General features: G+C 42.8%; 1 protein-coding gene across 1 annotated transcript in view; it reads right to left on the reverse strand.

Moving 5' to 3' along the window:
• The window catches only part of stum (stum, mechanosensory transduction mediator homolog), a gene marked incomplete at its 3' end in the record, with an annotated part of 36,343 nt that extends 15,944 nt beyond the window's left edge, over nt 1-20,399 (reverse strand). The window contains exons 1-2 of the mRNA XM_084149030.1: nt 20,095-20,399; nt 1,938-2,117 (exon numbers count right to left, since the gene is read on the reverse strand). Coding sequence (XP_084005156.1) covers nt 1,938-2,117; nt 20,095-20,263 — 349 coding nt within the window. The 5' untranslated portion in view covers nt 20,264-20,399. The remainder of the gene's footprint in view (nt 1-1,937; nt 2,118-20,094) is intronic.
• Between the last annotated feature and the right edge of the window lie 4,662 nt (nt 20,400-25,061).

Here is a 25,061-nt window from a genome sequence, read left to right on the forward strand (position 1 = left end):
TTCAGGGTAGAGGGTTGCTATAATACCATACCAACCCTCTATGAACAGGACCAGGAGTGTTCCTGGACAGGTCATGTGGTCAAGAAAAACTCACAACACTGTCCATGAACATATGATATGATATGACACACGTTATTGTCCCGAGGGGAAATTTGACTTGGACAATTAAAGAGTGCTGCTGCTTCCACATAAATAAATAAATTTCATAGAATCAATTGACACAACATACGAACGACATCATCATCATACACCCCCCTCCCTACCCACACACAAGTTCATTAGTTCATGCCAGGCAAGGCTGTGACATACACTACCAGTCAAAGGTTTGTACACACCTACTCATTCAAGGGTTTTTCTTTATTTTGACTATTTCTTACATTGTAGAATAAGAGTGAAGACATCAGAACTATGAAATAACACATATGGAATCATGTAGTAACCAAAGAAGTGTTAAACAAATATTTATATTTGAGAATCTTCAAATAGCCATCAAGTGCTATGATGAAACTAGCTCTCATGAGGACCGCCACAGGAATGGAAGACCCAGAGTTACCTCTGCTACAGAGGATAAGTTCATTAGAGTTAACAGCCTCAGAAATTCAGAAATTGCAGCCCAAAAAATTCAGTTCAAGTAACAGACACATCTCAACATCAACTGTTCAGAAGGGACTGTGTGAATCAGGCCTTCATGGTCGAATTGCTGCAAAGAAATCACTACTTAAGGACACCAATAAGAAGAGATCTGCTTGGGCCAAGAAACACGAGCAATGGACATTAGACCGGTGGAAATGTGTCCTTTGGTCTGGAGTCCAAATTGGAGATTTTTGGTTCAAACCGCTGTGTCTTTGTGAGACGCAGTGTGGGTGAGCGGATGATCTCCGCATGTGTATTTCCCACCATAAAGCATGGAGGAGGAGGTGTTATGGTGTGGGGGTGCTTTGCTAGGGACACTGTCTGTGATTTATTTAGAATTCAAGGCACACTTAACCAGCATGGCTACCACAGCATTCTGCAGCGATACGCCATCCCATCTGGTTTGGGCTTAGTGGGACTATCATTTGTTTTTCAACAGTACAATGACCCAACACACCTCCAGGCCGTGTAAGGGATATTTAACCAAGAAGGAGAGTGATGGAGTGCTGCATCAGTTGACCTGGCCTCCACAATCCCCTGACCTCAACCCAATTGAGATGGTTTGGAATGAGTCGGACGGCAGAGTGAAGGAAAAGCAGCCAACAACATTTAACATTTAAGTCATTTAGCAGACGCTCTTATCCAGAGCGACTTACAAATTGGTGCATACAACTTATGCTAGCAAGTGCTCAGCATATGTGGGAACTCCTTCAAGACTGTTGGAAAAGCATTCCAGGTGAAGCTGGTTGAGAGAATGCCAAGAGTGTGCAAAGCTGTCAAGGCAAAGGGTGGTTATTTGAAGAATCTGAAATATAAAATATATTTTGATTTGTTTAACACTTTTTGGGTTACTACATGATTCCATATGGTGTTATTTCATAGTTTTGATGTCTTCACTGTTATTCTAAAAAATGTTAAAAATTAAGAAAAACCCTTGAATGAGTAGGTGTGTCCAAACGTTTGACTGGTACTGTAGGTGTCAGCTCCACCTGATTTAAGGCTTACTGGCCAGACTCCAGACCTACCTCTGTGCCTCCCTTGCTGTTTAGACATTTTATTGACAGGGCAGACAAAGGAATGTTTGTATATGTTCAGCCTGCATCTAGGCAACCTATAACGCCACCCCAATGGCATCAGCTGGAAATCTGTGTTCAGTACGTGTGGGATCCGATATGACCTTTCTGGACCTTTTCTGACCCGTCTTATGATGGTCTGCTTTGATACACAATAATACGCTTTATACACGTAGACTTTCTAAAGTTGAATCAATCACGTCTAAAGGCATGATACATAGTGACACATACTTGCCAAGATTACCATGTCCATGCCCCAGAATATACTCATGATCCAGCCCACCATGACGATGGCTGTGAGGATCTGGATGAAGGCTGCTGCGATGTTCAGCCAGAACACACAGCACATGTGGCGGTCGGGCAGGTCCGTCCGTGCTCCGCACAGCACCGTGAAGGCCGACACGAACGTACCTGCGGAGAGAAGACGCAGGCATAAAGGTGCACGCACACGCACACAAAACATTAGGACTCTGATGATTTGGTACAAAGAATATTCAAGAATATTCAAAAGGACAGGGATATCAAAGAGAGAGGGAGCAGCTCAAAGGAAGTTTCAAAAACAATATGAATTCACATGCAGTAGAGCAACACTACAGTGAGGGAAAAAAGTATTTGATCCCCTGCTGATTTTGTACGTTTGCCCACTGACAAAGAAATTATCAGTCTATAATTATAATGGTAGGTTTATTTGAACAGTGAGAGACAGAATAACAACAAAAAAATCCAGAGTTGCAATGATCATGAGAACGGTGAGGAATCAGCCCAGAACTACACGGGGGGATCTTGTCAATGATCTCTAGGCAGCTTGGACCATAGTCACCAAGAAAACAATTGGTAACACACTACGCCGTGAAGGACTGAAATCCTGCAGAGCCCGCAAGGTCCCCCTGCACAAGAAAGCACATATACATGCCCGTCTGAAGTTTGCCAATGAACATCTGAATGATTCAGAGGAGAACTGGGTGAAAGTGTTGTGGTCAGATGAGACCAAAATGGAGCTCTTTGGCATCAACTCAACTCGCCGTGTTTGGAGGAGGAGGAATGCTGCCTATGACCCCAAGAACACCATACCCACCGTCAAACATGGAGGTGGAAACATTATGCTTTGGGGGGGTTTTTCTGCTAAGGGGATAGGACAACTTCACCGCATCAAAGGGATGATGGACGGGGCCATGTACCGTCAAATCTTGGGTGAGAACCTCCTTCCCTCAGCCAGGGCATTGAAAATGGTCGTGGATGGGTATTCCAGCATGACAATGACCCAAAACACACGGCCAAGGCAACAAAGGAGTGGCTCAAGAAGAAGCACATTAAGGTCCTGGAGTGGCCTAGCCAGTCTCCAGACCTTAATCCCATAGAAAATCTGTGGAGGCAGCTGAAGGTTCGAGTTGCCAAACGTCAGCCTCGAAACCTTAATGACTTGGAGAAGATCTGCAAGGAGGAGTGGGACAAAATCCCTCCTGAGATGTGTGCAAACCTGGTGGCCAACTACAAGAAACATCTGACCTCTGTGATTGCCAACAAGGGTTTTGCCACCAAGTACTAAGTCATGTTTTGCAGAGGGGTCAAATACTTATTTCCCTCATTCAAATGCAAATCAATTTATAACATTTTTGACATGTGTTTTTCTGGATTTTTTTGTTGTTATTCTGTCTCGCACTGTTCAGATAAACCTACCATTAAAATTATAGACTGATCATGTCTTTGTCAGTGGGCAAACGTACAAAATCAGCAGGGGATCAAATACTTTTTTCCCCTCACTGTATGTACATTGACTTATGGCCCAAAACATTGTCCAGTCAATTAGTCAAAGGTTAAATAATAAGCTTGAAGTATACCACAGCTGGTTTACTCTGTCGAGGTCAATGGAGGCAATATAGTGAGTGTGTTTGTGCCTATGGGGATCTGAACCAAACCCTATCTATCGCCCACTCATACAGGGCAATTATTTTTAAGTGCTTCCAGAATATGAACTATATTCAATGGGCAAATCCCAGGCTTCTAAATCAATGTTACTTTCCCCAAAAAAGCAGCTAAAGGAAGTGAACAAATAAATATCCTCCCATTTTCCCACTATGTTTCATTTTAATCTGTTTTATCAAATGAGAAATACCATTAATCATACTGGAGAATCTAACGAGACACAGAGTAAGTACACTGCCAGAGATCTGCCTCCCTTTCCCTTTACAATGGGCCAATCAGGCTAAGAATAGCCTCCAAATTTCCTCCAAAGTCAGATAAACATGATTTACAGGGAAAGAGCTCAACCATCAACAGGCAATAGCAGGGGACTAGCAGTCCTTGTGTTCACTGTTCCTGTGCCAATTTGGCTTGTTCAGATGATGAGCCCATTTCATAATTGCATCAGAACTGTAGGTTCAATTTGACACAAAATCTAATTTAGGAGTGCATTCGGAAAGTATTCAGACTTTTTCCACATTTTGTTACGTTATAGCCTTATTCTAAAATGGATTCAAATAGTTTTTTCCCCCTCATCAATCTACACACAATAGGCCATAATGACAAAGCAAAAACAGGTTTTACACTCTTGGCATTCTCTCAACCAGATTCACCTGGAATGGTTTTCCGACAGTCTTGAAGGAGTTCCCATATATATGATGAGCACTTGTTGGCTGCTTTTCCTTCACTCTGCGGTCCAACTCATCCCAAACCATCTCAATTGGGTTGAGGTCGGGGGATTGTGGAGGTCAGGTCATCTGATGCAGCATGCCATCACTCTCCTTCTTGGTAAAATAGCCCTTACACAGCCTGGAGGTGTGTTGGGTCATTGTCCTGTTGAAAAACAAATGATCATCCCATCTGGTTTGGGCTTAGTGGGACTGCGTATTGCTGCAGAATGCTGTGGTAGCCATGCTGCTTAAGTGTGCCTTGAATTCTAAACAAATCACAGACAATGTCACCAGCAAAGCACCCCCACACCATAACACCTCCTCCTCCATGCTTTACGGTGGGAACTACACATGCGGAGATCATCCGTTCACCCACACCGCGTCTCACAAATACACAGCGGTTGGAACCAAAAACTCAAATTTGGACTCCAGACCAAAGGACAAATTTCCACCGGTCTAATGTCCATTGCTCGTGTTTCTTGGTCAAGCAGGTCTCTTCTTCTTATTGGTGTCCTTTAGTAGTGGTTTCTTTGCAGCAATTCGACCATGAAGGCCTGATTCACACAGTCCCCTCTGAACAGTTGATGTTGAGATGTGTCTGTGACTTGAACTCTGTGAAGCATTTATTTGGGCTGCAATTTCTGAGGCTGGTAACTCTAATGAACTTATCCTCTGCAGCAGAGGTAACTCTGGGTCTTCCATTCCTGTGGCGGTCCTCATGAGAACCAGTTTCATCATAGCGCGTGATGGTGTTTGCGACTGGACTTGAAGAAACGTTCAAAGTTCTTGAAATGTTCCGTATTGACTGACCTTCATGTCTTAAAGTAATGATGGACTGTCATTTCTCTTTGCTTATTTGAGCTGTTTTTTTTTTCTTTTTTTTTTTTTTCTTGCCATAATATGGACTTGGTCTTTTACCAAACAGGGCTATCTTCTGTATACCCCCCCTACCTTGTCACAACAACTGATTGGCTCAAATGCATTAAAAAGGAAATAAATTCCACAAATTAACTTTTAAGTACAAAAATAGTAAAAATGAAGAAAAACCCTTGAATGAGTAGGTGTGTCCAAACCTTTGAAGCACCTTTGGCAGCGATTACAGCCTTGAGTCTTCTTGGGTATGACGCTACAAGCTTGGCAAACCTGTATTTGGCATCTTGTATTCCCTCAATCTTCTCTGCAGATCCTCTCAAGCTCTGTTAGGTTGGATGGGGAGCGTCGCTGCACAGCTATTTTCAGCTCTCTCCAGAGATGTTCGATTGGGTTGAAGTCCGGGCTCTGGCTGGGCCACTCAAGGACATTGAGACTTGTCCCAAAGCCACTCCTGCGTTGTCTTGGCTGTGTGCTTAGGGTCGTTGTCATGTTGGAAGGTGAACCTTCGCCCCAGTGTGAGGTCCTGAGCGCTCTGGAGCAGGTTTTCATCAAAGATCTCTCTGTACTTTGCTCCGTTCATCTTTCCCTCGATCCTGACTAGTCTCCCAGTCCCTGCTGCTGAAAAACATTCCCACAGCATGATGTTACCACCACCATGCTTCACCGTAGGGATGGTGCCAAGATTCCTCCAGACATGACGCTTGACATTCAGGCCAAAGAGTTCAATCTTGGTTTCATACCAGAGAATCTTGTTTCTCATGGTCTGAGAGTTTTTAGGTGCCTTTTGCCAAACTTTTACTGAGGAGTGGCTTCCGTCTGGCCACTCTACCATGAAGGCCTGATTGGTGGAGTGCTGCAGAGATGGTTGTCCTTTTGGAAGGTTCTCCCATTGCCACAGAGGACCTCTGGAGCTCTGTCAAAGTGACCATTGGGTTCTTGGTGACCAAGGCCCTTCATGACCAAGGCCCTTCTCCCCCGATTGCTGTTTGGCCAGGCAGCCAGCTCAAGCAAGAATCTTGGTGGTTCCAAACCTCCTCCATTTAAGAATGATGGAGGCCACTGTGTTCTTGGGACTGTCAAGGCTGCAGAAATGTTTTGGTACCCTTCCCCAGATCTGTGCCCAGACACAAGCCTGTCTTGGAGCTCTACAGACAATTCGTTCGACCTCATGGCTTGGTTTTTGCTCTGACATGCACTGTCAACTGTGGGACCTTATATAGACAGGTGTGAGCCTTTCCACATCATGTCCAATCAATTGAATTTACCACAGGTGGATTCCAATCAAGTTGTAGAAACATCTCAAGGATGATCAATGGAAACAGGATGCACCTGAGCTCAATTTCGAGGGTCATAGCAAAGGGTCTGAATATTTATGTAAATAAGGTATTTCTGTTTTTAAAAATTTGCAAAATATTCTGAAAACCAGTTTTTGCTTCGTCATTATGGGGTATTGTGTGTAGATTGATGAGGGGGAAAAATAATTTCATCATTTTTAGAATAAGGCTGTAACGTAACAAAATGTGGAAGAAGGAAAGGGGTCTGAATACTTTCCAAATGCACTGTACATAACAGACTTCCATAATCTTAATCATTATGATATGCTCTTTAATTGAATGATATAAGGATCTCATCCAAATCTTTTAGAGGGTTATGTATGTGAGACTGAACATGACAGGTCGGTTGATTTCAGACCGACTTGACATGCTGCTTAATTGCTGTCCTTTTCAAATCAAGGTTATATCCTTCCATAAATTCGTCCATACCAAACTGATCTAGAGATAATCAGACAAGGGTGATTCAAATCTAAATTATGCCATGGTTTTGGAGATAAATAAATATTCATTTATGAGAAATGACACAAAATAGTCTCCTCTCAGTAATTATAAATATGACCAGAGCACACGCGGGAATGTGAGAGTCACAACAAATCATCTTACAGGCCCAGTGAAGCCAAAAATGAGATTTTCCTGTGTTTTATATACACTCTATAACATACCACCCACGACCAGAATGGTATGTCTATTGGCACAAACTGCACCTAGCCTCAAAACAACCCTTTTTATCCTAGTTAGTACAGGGCAATTCCACAAACCATACAATTCAATGCACGAGGACTACTTTTAAAAATGTTCACAGAAAATTGGACAAAAACACATTTATTTGAAGAACAGTGCAGATGCAAAGTTTGGTAACATAATGGCGGCACAAACAAACCGTCATTCTGCTACCAAACTTTGCATCTGCACTGTTCAAGTAAATGTGTTTTTGTCAAATTTTCTGTGGACATTTTTAAAAGTAGTCCTTGTGCAAAGAGTTGTATGGTTTGTTTAACTTTGCAATAATTGTTTTTTTGTTTGGCATACATTTAAAAGTGAGAAATCTCAGTCTCAGCATCACTGTTACCGTGGAATTGCCCTACAGCATCTGGTCACAGATAGTAAGAGCTTTCTGCAATGTCCCTTATAACAACATACATCGTTAGAGCTGTAATTAGAACAATAAATTGGTAATGACAAGAAATGCGAATGAAAGTCCAACCTCTGTTGGTGGAATTTCCATCACTAATGTAATTACTAATCTATCTCTCCACTGTTTCTGTCTCCCCCTCCCCGGCCCATTGATAGAGCTCTAATTACAGACCTCTTATGTCTTCATGGGTAATCAAAAACACACACACACACACACACTGATCACGACCACAATACTGTGCTGTGACACTAAGCTGTCAAAAGACTTTGCACCTGCACCTGTCACACCCAGATCTCTCCTCGTTAGCCATTCAAACCCCATCAACCCCACACTGTCCAACGGGGAGAGACTCACCGAAGCCCCTTCTCACTCACTACCCCCCCCCCTCCATCCCTCCCTCCCCCGCCCACCCATGCACAGAGTCTGTGTGTGGAGTGAGAGACAAGGGGATGGTGAGTGTCATCGTCCTCATGCATTAAGCCGCTGATGAATGTAATTTTCTCAAGCGTTCACACTTAGTGCCCACTGAAAAATGGGAGGTTAATTATCCTGTTTAGTCCTTGTTTTTTGAGAATGATGACGAGAGAGAAATAGGAAACTCTCACTGCAAGTGGCCTTGGAAGGGACCACTTGTCACATAATTAGAGGGGAACTCATCTGAGCTCAGAGTGAAGAAGCAGAGAGACAGAGAGACCTTTTTAAACACTCAAACAATGTCAACAATACTGAGCACCAATGAGTATCTTATGTTGTTCCATACTTCAGTCCAGGTGTTAATGTGTTGGATAATCTAAAAAGCTTGTCCTTCATGATTTCAATGTACTCGTCGGTGCTATTCAAAGCATTGTTTTTCACATTTATGATTGAACATTGTACATGATGTAGTTTCAGAATGATTCAAAAAGGTCATTTCCACACAACATTTAGATACCCCGTCTTTGTAAAGTAAGTATACTAATGCTCAGGTGGCACCAAATGAATTAAGACACTGGACTCTAGCCAAATGCCCTAAAGCATTCACAGGCTGGTACTTACTTACCCACACAGAAACAAACTGGATATGCCGAGATTGAAATAGAAAATGACCTCTGCTAAATTGATCCTTGGCTAAACACATGCTCCCCCTGCCTCACGACAACCGCCCCCTTTCACATCCCTTCTCCAATCCCATCCCCACTCACTCACTCCAGGCCTACATGGGCGAGTCAGGTGAGGGTACAAGTATTTGACAACATTACTTGGTTCAAGCAACATCTCCAGTGTCAGAGGCCTGGTGTCTCTAGCACAGGGATGGGTAACTTTGATGGGCCGCAGTGGCTCGCGAGTCTGCATACCCACATCCATACCTACACAAGCAGTCAGAGCTGGCCCTAGCCTTTTGGGCAACAAAAAAAAAATGTGACTCCCCCCTCTTGACAATGGAGAGAAAAAAATAGACAATTTTAGAGTTAATTTCCTGCAATTCTACACATTTTGCCATGGAATGTAGAGAAACTGTTTTCTGCAATACCACACATTTTGGGGCAGAGGGAAATTTTTTGAAATGTTATAACCCATTTCATGCAAAATTTTTGCAGTTTTGAATATGATATCTAAGTGAGAGTGACTAACAAAATCAATGCCCCCCCACTCTGTCTGTGCCTACCTGTGTTTCTGGTCCCTAGACGCTAACAAACTGTGTATGACAGCTAGATAACAGTATCTGTGTGTATGTGTGTGTGTGTGTGTGTGTGTGTGAGACGTGGGATTAGCCTTGAGGTTGGGCAAATGGGAGATGTGTAGCCTGCCATGATGGCACTATTGTCAGAGTCTTCCCGGGCACGCAGAGTGGAAATTGAAAATGTTGTGCGCTTAAGTGACCTCAATTTATGATATTAAAAAGGGGCACAAGCTCAAGGACAAGCGCAGCATGCACTCTGGGCCTGAGACAGCACCGCCAGACAGTAACAGGCTGCAGGTGCTACAATTTATGACCAATCTAATTTGATTAGTTTGAATGGCCAGAATCTAGAACCGATACACTCTTAGAAAAAAGGGTTCCAAAAGGGTTGTTTGGATGTCCCCATAGGATAACCCTTTTTGGTTCCAGGTAGAACCCTTTTAGGTTCCATGGAGAACCCTTTTAGGTTCCATGGAGAACCCTCTGTGGAAAGAGTTTTACATGGAACCCAAAAGAGTTCTACCTGTAACCAAAAGGGTTCTACTTGTAACCAAAAAGGGTTCTTCAAAGGGTTCCCCTATGGGGACAGCCGAAGAACCCTTTTAGGTTCTAGATATTTTATTTGTCCTTCAAATGCTACAGAATTGTTTTGGTACCCTTCCCCATATCTGTGCCTCGACACAATCCTGTCTCGGAGCTCTATGGACAATTCCTTCGACCTCATGGCTTGGTTTTTGCTCTGACATGCACTGTCAACTGTGGGATCTTATATAGACAGGTTATATAGACAGGTGTGTGCCTTTCCAAATCATGTCCAATCAATTGAATTTACCACAGGTGGACTCCAATCAAGTTGTAGAAACATGTCAAGGATGATCAATGGAAACAGGATGCACCTGAGCTCAATTTCAAGTATCATAGCAAAATGTCTGAATACTTATGTAAATAAGGTATATCTGTTTTTTTATGTTTTATAAATGTGCAAAAAGTTATAAAAACCTGTTTTCGCTTCGTCATTATGGGGTATTGTGTGTGGATTGCTGAGGAAAAACCTAAATGTAATCAATTTTAGAATAAGGCTATAATGTAACAAAATGTGGAAAAAGTCAAGGGGTCTGAATACTTTCTGAAGGCACTGTAGATCCTGGATGGCAGGAAGTTTGGCCCTAGTGATGTACTGGGCCGTACGCACTACCCTCTGTAGCGCCTTACGGTCGGATGCCGAGCAGTTGCCATACCAGGCGGTGATGCAACCGGTCAGGATGCTCTCGATGGTGCAGCTGTATAACTTTTTGAGGATCTGGGGACCCATGCCAAATCTTTTCAGTCTCCTGAGGGGAAAGGTGTTGCACCTTTTTTACGAACAGTGTAGGGATCCAGTATGAATCAAATTATACTAGATTGATTGACTGTGTTTTAAGATAGTATCCAAAAATCATATGTTTTCATCTGTTGCAATTATGGTGAGTTGTAGAATATTTCTGCAGCTACAAGAAAGTGGGAAAACCTGGCAAGAGACACCTTTCTCCCATTGGTATTAGACCGCACTCTAAGGGAGAGACTGGAACAGGATTCTCCTGTTGTAAGACGGCCAACGCCCATTGCTAAAAGTGCTAAAGCTCCCACAGGACGACAGACAGTCTTATTTCTAGAGAGGTTAAACTAGAGAAGGACTACATGAGCATTGGTCGAAATATCTTCTTTTGACTACCTGATTAAATAGTCTAACAAAGCTCCCCAGTGAGGGTTGATTTTAAAACATTCCCATTGAATAATAGTTCTTATTGATGTTTTTGTCAAATATTAATTTGTCAACGCTCAACCAAGATCACAAATACTCATGACACTGAAACAGCAGGCGTAGCCTACTGTCTGCTTCTAAATGAACCCACATGTTATTCTCTTTTCCAATCCAAGACACAAAGCCATTCTAGAAGTTCAGTCAACACAATTAGAGACTCGGGGAGGATATCAACATGTCTTCATGACCTTATTTTCCTCTGTTTTCAGTAATGGAAATGTGCATGTGTCTGGATGGAGCTGATTAAGTTGCTTCTGGGAAGGAAGGCACATGTTTATTGCTTAGAGGGCGCTTGTCATTAATCATCCAGCATGCAGCTCATACCATACATACTCTGACACTTCACTGTAACCACTCACCATGGACGGCAATTTGTTCTGGCCCAGTGTATTTACATTTCTGATGGCCACCAGGTTTCTGTACAGTATTAAAGCAGGATGGATGGTAGAGATGGAAGAAGTGTGTCTGATGTTATCTTACTCATCTAAAGGGTGAAACATCAATTCTCTGTGCTTCTGTTGGGATGAGGATCTGTAAGCCAGCTGTGGCGCCGGACCAAGGCCAAACCAAGCATCTCCATGGCATCACTCTCTCTCTCTCTTTCATCCATCTTCTCTCTTTCATCTCTCCTCTCTCTCATCTCTCCTCTCTCTCATCTCTCCTCTCTCTCAGTCCTAATAAAGCTTGTTTCCAGTGTGTTAGATGCACCAGTATTGTACTGTAAGATATACACTGAGTCTACAAAACATTAGGAACACCTTCCTAATATTGATTTGCACCCCCTTTTGCCCTCAGAACAGCCTCGATTCATCGAAGCATGACCTACAAGGTGTCGGAAGCATTCCACAAGAATGCTGGCCCATGTTGACTCCAATGCTTCTAACAGTTGTGTCAAGTTGGCTGGATGTCCTTTAAGCGGTGGACCATTCTTGATCTTGCCTGGCACCTACTACCATACCCCGTTCAAAGGCATTTAAAATCTGTTGTCTTGCCCATTCACACTCTGAAAGGCACACATACACAATCCATGTCTTGTCTCAAGGCTTAAACATCCTTCATTAACCAGTCTCCTCCCCTTCATCTACACTGATTGAAGTGGATTTAACAAGTGACATCAATAATGGATCATAGCTTTTAGCTTGATTCACCTGGTCAGTCTATGTTATGGAAAGAGCAAAATAATTAAAATGTTTTGTACACTCGGTGTATGTCTGACTGTGTCCACTCATGTCATGACTAATGTTCTATACAGGGCTAACAAGGTTCCATTAAGTCCAAGTGCATTATCTTATTCATCACTGGCGGGGGTGAAGGTAAGACGTGCATTTGATGGTCCTGAATGGAGGGGCTCAATCTAAGCATGTCAGTGATGTCTTGTACTAACACTTCACTAAACCCCAGTACTATGTAATAATGCATTTTCAATCACTTCATCTTGGGTTTAAAAATGTGAGAGGTTGTTTCAAGTGTATGCAATTAGCTTTCCCTAAAACAGCCCATAATCTCCCCCTGCTATGCGTCCTACTCCTGCTGAGTGTCACCAGAAAGACAGGCACAGCCATCCATAGAGAAGACCTTTAGTGGTAGGAACAGCCTTCTGTTCTGGTAGCTCTACCTGCTGTCATGGAAACTGCAGCGTACCACAGGGAGGGAGAGCAATGGGAGTGGTACAATGGGGGTCATGTAACCATTCAGAAGGCCTTGTGATTAAAGGAGCCAATAACTGCTCTGTAACAGGTTATTGGACAGAGTGGAGCCACACATGGGCTGTTGCTTCTATGGTTGGACTTTTTAAGAGCCTAAGTGCTTTTTAATTGGTTTCCTAAGTTGTTTTTGATGCTGCTTTTTTAATTCTATGAATCGCATTGTAATGGTTTGCCATTGTCAGAATGATTTATATAATGTATCCACAAAATACAAAAAAACACATCCTGTCCAAGGTTACAGTGGTCTTCCCATTGTGTGAAAACTAATGGAGAGTGATACAGTACCTCCAACTGTCTCACTTGTTGATCAGATTACAATGGACATCCTCCACAATACCTTTGTTGTAAAAGACGGGAAGACACAAAGGTAAAGAAAAATTAAGTAAAAAATGAAGAGGCTTTCTTTAATTCTCCATCAAGACCAATAAAAAGAACAGTTGTTCTAATTGTTCTTTCAAATATAATGTATTTACGTTTAGGGAGAATCGTGTAGCCTACAATGAGGACAGGACTGAACAGTTAAAAAAGCAGATACCAAAGTCTAATTTTAAAGGTTTCCATTGGCATGTCTTTGAAGGGTATTCCTATGACCAGTCGTTGATCTTGACTGATGTATGAAAAGCAAAAGCTGATAGAGAAACTGAATTAAAATTGGACCAGCCTCCCCAAACAGATAAGGATCACATGGGATGAAAACCAATGCATTTCCCTCAGCCAATTAATCCCCATCCCTCTGTCCACAGTCCGCACACTGTCTGGTCTCCCTCTAAAGGTAGCCTAATTAAACACAAATATTCTGCTTGGTTTTCTCTCTCTAGAAAGCTGCTGGTGAAAGGTGCTAACAATCAAGCCAGCAGATATTAATTTATTTTGTCAGTTCAGCAGAGGATTTCTATATATATTTCTTTCAATTATAGCCATATCAAATCCAGTGCCAATTAACAAGATTTCATTTAACTTAATTTGGCACACAGCACATGCCACTAGCAATTACAGTAAACACAAGGACAGGGTGTGTGTAACGAGTGTCAGTGTAATGCGGTGGATCGAAGTCAGGCGCAGGACACAGAACTCGAGGAAACATACTTTACTGAACTTGAGTAAAGAAAACAACACAGCAATACCTTCACACAGGAAGGAACTAACCCGCTCACCAAACGACACACGAAACGAAAAACAACCACGCACAAGACACATTGGGAGCACCTGGGTTAAATAGGGTAGGTGTTATTACACAAATGGGAAACAGGTGTGTGACATAGACAACAGGTGCAACATAGACACATATAACATAGATCGGCAGTAGCTAGTATTACGGTGACGACGAATGCCGCAGCCTGCCCGAGCAAGGAGGAGGGGCAGCCTCGGCAGAATCCGTGACAGTGTGTTACTGACTCACTGACTCTAGAGGGGAGGAGATGTCTCTTTGCATTTAGCACTCAGCTACTGTACATTACTACTTGGTATCCGCTCTCTGCTCCTCATCTCAGGTGCTGACTTTACAGAAGCCCAATAAAGACCAGTCTGAATCTGGCCCTAAGAAATATCACTCCTTCATAATAAAACAATAAGCAGCTACTTCAAAACAGCTTTGCCCAGCTCCTGTGAATGTATTTATTTTCTCTCAGTCGTGGGACTTGTGGACATCCCAGTTGACATGATGGCCTTGCAGTGTTGAGGAGGTGTGAAGATGCTGTTTCAGTGTAAACAGGCTGATGAGACAGCAACACCAGCCAGGGCATGGGTCCAACCACAAAATCAAGAATAAGACTGGTGATTGGACAAAACCCGAAGTGACATGGTAGTCACACAGAGCCCCCAGCTGCTGCTGGGTGGCGTGGGAACTGGGAAGGCCTGTTGGCAGCTGGCAGTCTCACCCGCAACTCTCAGTATAGCCAGTCCTGAATGAGTAGGGCAGAAAGCTATTTTTCCACTGGTGTGGATGGACAGACGATGGACCAGATCACCCCATGACATCTGGGCCAGCCAGGTACACAATGACATTACTGGGCTGCCTCAGATATGCCACATGGGGAGACACATTTCTAATGTTACACACTCAGTACTATGGACTCCCTAGGCCTAGTCCCCACCAAGACAAGTCATAGTACTTGGGCCATGGATAGTGTCGCATATAAGGGCGATCAATAACTGTGACTGTGGTCAATAACCATGGATACATGAATGTGAAATGAAACTAATAAAGAATGTGTGTAGCTCCATCTGGCTCTATGGAAACAGATACTGAATAGAAATACTGTATGATCAAATAATAACGGTGACTCAGTCAGTGAATGGCACTGGCAGTGAACAACACAGTAGGCCTACTTCACTTTTCTAACACGGGCCCGAGCAGCTCCTGGCTCCTCGCCTTTCAGATGCACCTGCTATGAAAGGGATCTGTGGGGCCTGGGCTCCACAGGTCTCATTAGGTTCAGGGGAGGATAGCGTGGAGATCAATGTTATGCTGATGCTGTGTCGTGCCTGATGTGTGCCATTCCACTGTGGAAATGGAAATCATTACTATACAGATCCCATTACTGACTCCCATTAGATCCTCTAACTCCTTGGTGCAGATACGGTACAGTGGTATCTCTACAAAGACAGAGGCATGCATAGAGGGAACTCCAAATGGGACCTATTGCCAGCCCAGCATCCCCTCTTGACAATTAGGAGATGAGGAAGGGTTGAAGATAAAGGAGGAGAGGGAAGAAGAGAGGGCATATAAACCCAAATTGCAAAATCCATTTTAAACAGCAGTGTTGCAATTACTGAGACTCTAGGGAGGAAGCATCTGACTGAGATTCTCAATGAATTAATCTTAATAGAGGTGAAGAGATGAATGGGACTAATAGTTTACTGATAAAATTTCTTTTTAATGTATTTTATCTATCATTATTATGATATGCATCTCATAAAATGTGTATTAATGATATACACTATATCAAATACCATTTTATTTGTCACACGCGCCGCATACAACAGTGAAATGCTTACTTACAAGCCCTTAACTAACAATGCAGTTTTAAGAAAGAATACCAAAAAAATAAATAAGAAATATAAGTAATAAATAATGAAAGAGCAGCAGTAAAATAACAATAGCGAGGCTATATACAGGGGGTACCGGTACCGAGTCAATGTGCGGGGGCACCGGTTAGTCAAGGTAATTGAGGTAATATGTACATGTATGTAGAGTTATTAAAGATACTATGCATAGATAATAAACAGAGAGTAGCAGCAGTGTAAAAGAGGGGTGGGGGGCAGTGCAAATAGTCTGGGTAGCCATTTGATTAGATGTTCAGGAGTCTTATGGCTTGGGGGTAGAAGCTGTTTAGAAGCCTCTTGGATCTAGACTTGGCGCTCCGGTACCGCTTGCCGTGCGTTAGCAGAGAGAACAGTCTATGACTAGGGTGGCTGGAGTCTTTGATAATTTTTAGGGCCTTCCTCTGACACCGCCTGGTATAGAGGTCCTGGATGGCAGGAAGCTTGTCCCCAGTGATGTACTGGGCCGTACGCACTACCCTATGTAGTGCCTTGCGGTCCGAGGCTGAGCAGTTGCCATACCAGGCAGTGATGCAACCCGTCAGGATGCTCTCGATGGTGCAGCTGTAGAACCTTTTGAGGATCTGAGGATCCATGCCAAATCTTTTAAGTTTCCTTAGGGGGAATAGGCTTTGTTGTGCCCTCTTCACGACTGTCTTGCTGTGTTTGGACCATGTTAGTTTGTTGGTGATGTGGACACCAAGGAACTTGAAGCTCTCAACCTGTTCCACTACAGCCCCGTCGATGAGAATGGGGGCGTGCTCGGTCCTCTTCTTTTTCCTGTAGTCCGCAATCCTCTCCTTTGTCTTGATCATGTTGAGGGAGAGGTTGTTGCCTGGCACCACACGGCCAGGTCTCTGACCTCCTCCCTACAGGCTGTCTCGTCGTTGTCGGTGATCAGGCCTACCACTGTTGTGTCATTGGCAAATTTAATGATGGTGTTGGAGTCGTGCCTGGCCATGTAGTCATGAGTGAACAGGGAGTACATGAGGGGACTGAGCACACACCCATGAGGGGCCCCCGCATTGAGGATCAGCGTGGCGGATGTGTTGTTACCTACCGTTACCACCTGGGGGCGGCCCGTCAGGCAGTCCAGGATCCAGTTGCAGAGGGAGGTGTTTAGTCCCAGGGTCCTTAGCTTAGTGATGAGCTTTGAGGGCACTATGGTGTTGAACGGTGAGCTGTAGTCAATGAATAGCATTCTCACATGGGTGTTCCTTTTGTCTAGGTGTGAAAGGGCAGTGTGGAGCGCAATAGAGATTGCATCATCTGTGGATCGGCCACACCCGTTGCTGACAGGTGTATAAAATCAACACACAGCCATGCAATCTCCATAGACAAACATTTGCAGTAGAATGGCCTTACTGAAGAGCTCAGTGACTTTCAACGTGGCACCGTCATAGGATGCCACCTTAACAACAAGTCAGTTCGTCAAGTTTCTGCCCTGCTAGAGCTGCCCCAGTCAACTGTAAGTGCTGTTATTGTGAAGTGGAAATGTCTAGGAGCAACAACGGCTCAGCCGTGAAGTGGTAGGCCACACAAGTTCACAGAATGGGACCGCTGAGTGCTGAAGCGCGTAGCAAGCAAAAATTGTCTGTCCTCGGTTGCAACACTCAATACAGAGTTCAAAACTGCCTCTGGAAGCAACCTCAGTACAAGAACTGTTTGTCGGGAGCTTCATGAAATGGGTGTCCATTGCCGAGCAGCCTCACACAAGCCTAAGATCACCATGCGCAATGTCAAGCGTCAGGTGAAGTGGTTTAAAGCTCGCCGCCATTGGACTCTGGAGCAGTGGAAATTAGTTATCTGGAGTGATGAATCACGCTTCACCATCTGGCAGTCCGACAGACAAGTCTGGGTTTGGCGGATGCCAGGAGAACGCTACCTGCCCCAATGCATAGTGCCAACTGTTTGGTGGAGGAGGACTAATGGTCTGGGGCTGTTTTTCATTGTTCGGGCTAGGCCACTTAGTTCCAGAAAAGCGAAATCCTAACGCTACAGCATACAATGACATTCTAGACAATTCTGTGCTTCCAACTTTGTAGCAACAGTTTGGGGAAGGCCCTTTCCTGTTTCAGAATGACAATGCCCCCATGCACAAAGCGAGGTCCATACAGAAATGGTTTGTCGAGATCGGTGTGGAACAACTTGACTGGCCTGCACAGAACCAGACCTCAACCCCATCGAACACCTTTGGGATGAATTGGAACGCCGACTGTGAGCCAGGCCTAATTGCCCAACATCAGTGCCCAACCTCACTAATGCTCTTGTGGCTGAATAGAAGCAAGTCCCTGCAGCAATGTTCCAACATCTAGTGGAAAGCCTTCACAGAAGACTGGAGGCTGTTATAGCAGCAAAGGGGGGACCAACTCCATATTAATGCCCATGATTTTGGAATGACATGTTCGATGAGCAGGTTTCCACATACTTTTGGTTATTAGTGTATGTCTAACAATTTCTATCACTAATTCACTTAATTGTGTATTTTGCTATAGTTTAAAGTTATAGCCTCTCTTTCACGTAAACCAGCTACCAGAGTTGACACTGGCAAAGAAGGGAACAGTTCTCCACAGGACTGGTTTGCACGACGCTAACCTAACGTAGCAGGCGAAAAAGAAACGCCTGCAACTAGTGTACATGACCCACATTCTGGTCATGACGAGAAGAGAAATCACTGTCCTAGGAGGTTCTCTTCTGCACTGTTCAGTACATTTGGAGGAGGAGTTAAGATGGAGTGTCACCTTGTTATTATTGGAAACAATTTCAGAGAGCAAGCTGGCAAACCTGCCTTTGCTAGCTGCTACCCACATAATAGAATCTCAGACAAAGTTGACACCAACAAAATTGGTATGTGGAAGTGCCTTCAAAAAAGCTATCCCGTGAATATTGAAAGTTTAAGTTAGTGCTTCCTTGAATACTTGCTCGGAAAGCTCAGTGTTTTCCAGTCGTACGCTAATCCGTTTCACCAGGGACTGTAAACAGCGAGGCACTCATCCAAAAGCGGAAGTTACGTCACAGGCTTCCGGTCTGGAAGCACGCTTTCCACTGTGCTCAGAGGGCACTTTCCGTACTGCAGTTTATCTGAAGTACTGCCAAAAAGACAATTCCCATAGATGGCCCCATAGAGAAGTTACATTTTTCTAGTCCAAATAAGACACTGTAGTCATCACCTTTGTGCACAAAATAACCATTTAATTATTCAAATAATTGTTGCGGAGGCCGTATTTTTTTAAAATCACTTACATCCGAAGATATTGTAAGTGTTCAGGTGCATCAAAACCGTGATGTATCATGGGTAAAATGTGACCGACTGACTGATCTACAAATAATATTGAGTAGTTATTTATGATGCAAATTGAGTCAGATTGGTCAGTCTCATCTTGCCTATAAAGTTATCTGCAATGTCGAACACGCCCATTAACATTTTATATTCATACAATGTCTGTCAAGATTTTTAATGACGTAAAGATGACGTCGTCGCTCCTTGCGCTGCTCCCTGTGCGCAATGAGTGCTAGTGCGCAGACAGAGTAGTCCCAGTAAAACCGGAACTAGCAAGATGGCAGCAACCACGAAACGGTGTATGCGAACATGAGTAGATTATGTTGAAAACAACGGTCCCCTTTGAGGGTGGCATGACGCTGACTCGAGGTTGAGAACTTTACCAAAAATAGCAGCATTGTGCCAACGAGTCATTTCTATCAGTTTTATGGCCTCACTTTTCTGTTTATGCCTATGGCCAGCCATGCTAATGTTACAACCACGTCCCAAGCATCAGTGGTGTATTCATTACATCTTGCAACGGAAACCGTTTAAGAACCAACCAGAAGCAAACAGAGCAAAGGGAACGAAGCGGGCAGGGACCTACCTGAATTGTCCAAAATAAACTATATTTTGTGTTACAAAACGTTTTCCATTTGGAGTAAACGGTATCTGTTGCAAAACGTTTTGCAACAGAATCTGCTAAATGAATACACCCCAGGTGTGCATAAAGGTGAGTTCAGACATTTACAAAAAAGAAAAACCAAATAATAATACAACTACAATGATAATAAAAACGAATTTGTGATTAAAGTAAAACGTTTGCAAAAAGTATGCAAATATGCAGTTCTAAGAAAAACAGTGCCATATGCTTACTGTATGCTTTCGACAGTTGTTACTACACATGGTGTGATAAAAAAAGGTAGCTAAATCAAAGTGTAAACTCACCTAACCCTGGAACAAACGTGTTGAGAAATAGGCATATTACTGCTACTGGGAATGGCATGTATGGAATAGCTGCACGCAAAGGTCCTTTCTTCTCTCGTACTTGGACCACAACTCCACTGGTCGAAGAAGTAACTCCCTTTTCATTCATCTCTGTGTCTTTCTGGTCCATCTTGAGCGCAAAACACGCAAAGTGTGAAATATTTATCACACTGTTGATTTTCTCTCTGTCAAAGACTCCCTTGCGCAACCAGGATGAGCACACCTCTCCAGAAATGACCAACTGAATGAAGTGGACTGTGTGTGTACGAACGTAGCACAAGCACCGAGTATCTGCTCCTTTGCACAGTTTTGCGAACACTAGCGGACTGACTACTTTCTGTAGGTTACATAGCCTGATAGATTTAAAGCGGCAGTACCCTGCTTGGTGTTTCAAAATACCACCAATGAATCCCACCGAGACACCTGGAATTAGGCTAATAATAAGAAGATGAAGAAATAAATACAACAAATAATATTAGTTGTATTTATATTCATATTATGGACTGCACAACTAATGTCCTTTTGGGTAGCAGAGAACACTGAATTTGAAACATAGATGTTCCTCTAGCTAAACCTATCCCCTGCAGATTCACATGTGTATTAAACACACATCATCATGGGCTGTTAAACTATTAAAAGCAGTTTTTAAATGCTAGCTTTGTGCACACACATTACCTTTACTTCACGTCTGGGGCAGCGCCTGCCCATTTTGTGGGACTCATTAGCTAACAACAGACAGGTGTAAACCACAGACAGGTGTGCGCACAAAGCGGGGGGAAAACAAAAAACATTGGCATCCATATTAGATTTTGATTTGGGGAGGGGGGGTAGCATCTAAAAACTGGATTTAATAGATTCTTGTTCACTGCTCTGTGATGCAAATGGCGATTCTCCAATCAGAACCGTCTACCGATTATGGATGTAGCTTCAGACGCAGGACAAATGCTGCTAGGTAGCAGGTACATTCATTGGACCATGAGTTATCTCAAACGCAATCGCTACGGAATGCCCTTAGACCTCGTCTCATTAATTCATGAAATAATGAATCAAAGGTCTAATATTGGGCTAGGTGAGATAGAGAAAGAGAGAGAAAACAGAGAGGGAGAAAAAGGTGAGACAGCTTGACATGTAATAGATTCTTTAGGCTTTCCTGAGCCTTTTAAATGACCCAGTGGTCTCCCAGCCCTGCTCCTTGGCTGCTGCTGTGTAATCATGCCTGATGTCTCAAGTGGGCCCACAGATCAAAGCTGACATTACTGGGGCTCTAAATCACAGAGCTGTCCTATCAGAGCTCTGCGTAGCACCTTGAGTTTACACTATAATTAAAGGGTTACTCTTAAAAGGGCAGTATGAGTCCAAATCAAGGGCACTGCCCCAGAGACACGAGGACAGTCATTGGATATGACTGGATGACCTCTCACTCTGACCTTAGGACAGGGCCCCTCTGCCTTATTAGAAATCACCACTGAAATTTCTCTCTGATCGGCTGGTTTATTGAGCGTGACCTTCTATGTCCATGTTGTAAGAGGGTTATAATGCCAGGTAGATTGTAGAGGTTATGCCTGAAGTGCTTCTGTTCTGCAGGATTGGTGTAATTTGTCCTTCCAATTATCCAAATGGCATTAATGGGAATAGAAGTGAATCACTGGGTTGGGTTCCTTCCTCCATGCATAGGCCTAATTAGGTTAACATTGTCTTATTGACATGATTGCTTTGTAATGTATTTTTATGATATTAATACGGAATCCCCTGATAAGAATTGGATAATTGTCAAGGGGTGCTGAAGGTGGGTGTGGTGCATGAATCACGCGCAAGACGCAGAATCTCAGTCCAAAAGACTTTAGTGCAATATTCACGTAGAAAATAAGCACAATAAGCCCGAAGGCGAAATAACGGCGCACACAGGCGTCAAACAAACGGCGCACTAACATGTGCGAAAAACCTCTCCAAAACACTGGAGGGAAGTACGTAGCTCCAACACGAAACAGAAGAGCAATCACACACAAAGACAAACACACACAATGAGAACTAAATAGGACACTAACGAGGACTAACGAGACACAGGTGTACAACATCAAGACAAAACCAAACGAACATGAAACATAGATCGGTGGCAGCTAGTACTCCGGGGACGACGACCGCCGAAGCCTCCCCGAACCAGGAGGAGGAGCAGCCTCGGCCGAAACCGTGACAATAATCTAAACTGGACTCTTCTAATAAGGTACCAATGGTATCAATTCCAATATGTTACTGTATAACATACTGTATAATAATACAAATTTGGGGTATGGAACAATTTTAATCATTTATAAGTGTAGAATTGTTGGCAGAAATTGAACATTGATTTTGTGTGGTGAGACTGTAGAGGGGTCGTGCCTGTTGCGTCCATTTGATATTTTATGTAGAAATGATCCACCAATACTGCATTTTAAAAGCCTGTTAAATCAGATTAAGTGCCTTTTAATATAGACCACATGGAGAATTCAATACATCTGATTTTTTATATGAATAAAAGCTTGCTAAAGTGCCAAAATTCATCATTTTGACATTTCTCTCCTCAACCCTGTATCACTTCTAGGTTGATTTTAACTCACGTAATCCCCACATTTCTCCAAGTTTCACCATCATTGTGAAGTTATTTTGTTGCTTTGTCAAAAGTCATTTCTGAAAATTATGATTTATTTATTGTGATAAGTGATTCATTTACATCTGTCCCTCATTTTAAGGTCAACCCTGTTACGTGAACTGAACTCTTGTTTTAATATGGTGAAACTATTCCTTTTTAAATATTATTTCCAAAAGAAACATTGAACATCTAATAGTCAAACCATAGAGTAAAAGCAGGTGAGCTGGTTCTACTCTTTCTGGCAATTTTCAGGTGTTTTGTGGTGGAAACCTGAGATAGACATGCTAGATTTTTTGGGGTGAAGCTTGCATTCAATTGCCACTCCCTGATGCACACAACAAGCTTCCATTCCCAATGTCACAAGGGACCCTGTTACTTTATTTGGCACAAACGTGTTTTTTATGAAGTTGAACATTCTTTATGACAGAATGTTAAAATTAGGTGAAATCCCAACGTTTTTTTGGACCAAGTTACACTTATCAAAAGGCACCAAATTAGTGAAACGACCAAAAGGTCGAGCAGACTTTACTCAGACTAGCCACTCTGAAATAGATATACCGGTAGTTCATCAAGGACTGGACAAGGAAATGCAATTGTCAATTCTCAGTAAATATTCATAACCTAACCCCCCAAAGATTGTCACTTTTTATCACCACAAGGTTGTTTGTTGCCTAGCAACAGTTAAAACTGTAGGTAGAAGGGGCCATATTGATCTAGGGGGTTTGGGGTATCTCGCCTCTTGTCATGTGTGTGGGATTTGTGTCATTAAAACTATAAGGTAATATGCTGAAATTCCTGCGACACAGCCCCAAAGCATTTCAAACATGCATTGCATCCATTTAAGAAGCACACATTTGGATTTTATAAAGATTGGTTGGTCTCACCATAGAATTATAAATAATTATCTTTCCCTGGTTGCTTCTGTGTGTCGCTCTGGATGGGAGTCTGTTAGATGACTAATGTGATGTAGATGTTGAGTGGCTTCACTGCAGGTAGATTGTATGTTTTAACTTTTCAGTATAAAAATTAAAAATACATTAATAATAATACATTATATATATACACACTACCGTTCAAAAGTTTGGGGTCACTTAGAAATGTCCTTGTTTTAGAAAGAAAAGCATATTTTTTTGGTTAGAGCCAGTTTTGTCACGGTCGTTGAGAGACGGGTCAGACCAAGGTGCAGCGTGGTATGCGAACATGTTTATTAAACTGAATACACACTGACAGAACAACAAAAGGCAACGAAACGTGACGTCGGATGGCTATACACAAACAAGCCAAACTCACCGAAACACAAACAAGATCCCACAACCCAGGCAGGAAAACTGGCTGCCTAAGTATGATCCCCAATCAGAGACAACGAGCGACGGCTGCCTCTGATTGGGAATCACACCCGGCCAAACATAGAAATACAAATACTAGACTCTAAACATAGAATCTAAACAGAAAACTCACACCCTGACCCAACCAACAAGAGTTCTCTCGATCAGGGCGTGACAAGTTTGTGCTGTTCTGTGAAGGGAGTAGTACACAGCGTTGTACGAGATCTTCAGTTCCTTGGCAATTTCTCGCACGGAATAGCCTTCATTTCTCAGAACAAGAATAGACTGACGAGTTTCAGAAGAAAGTTATTTGTTTCTGGCCACTTTGAGCCTGTAATTGAACCCACAATTGCTGATGCTCCAGATACTCAACTAGTCTCATGAAGGCCAGTTGTATTGCTTCTTTAATCAGCACAACAGTTTTCAGCTGTGCTAACATAATTGCAAAAGTGTTTGCTAATGATCAATTAGCCTTTTAAAATGCTAAACTTGGATTAGCAAACACAACGTGCCATTGGAACACAGGACTGATGGTTGCTGATAATGGGCCTCTGTACGCCTATGTAGATGTTCCATTAAAAATCAGCCGTTTCCAGCTACAATAGCCATTTACAACATTAACAATGTCTACACTGTATTTCTGATCAATTTGATGTTATTTTAATGGACAAAAAAATTGATTTTCTATCGAAAACAAGGAAATTTCTAAGTGACCCCAAACTTTTGAACGGTAGTGTATATATTTCTATGGGTCTCACTTTGTATAAAATCTCCTTGAGGCATGTCTACATAATTACCATGCCATAAACCACTTTAAAAAACAGTAATTAACTACTATTATACCTTACGGGTGACATACAGTAGCAATATGCTAAGCTGATTTATTATGCCAAATGTATTTTTCATTCCAATTCACTGGTCAATTTATTTAATTTATACACATTTACTGTTGCATGTTTCATTGGAAACAACTCGCA

Source organism: Coregonus lavaretus (genome assembly GCF_964263955.1).
Source record: "Coregonus lavaretus genome assembly, chromosome: 31".
Lineage (NCBI taxonomy): Eukaryota > Metazoa > Chordata > Actinopteri > Salmoniformes > Salmonidae > Coregonus > Coregonus lavaretus.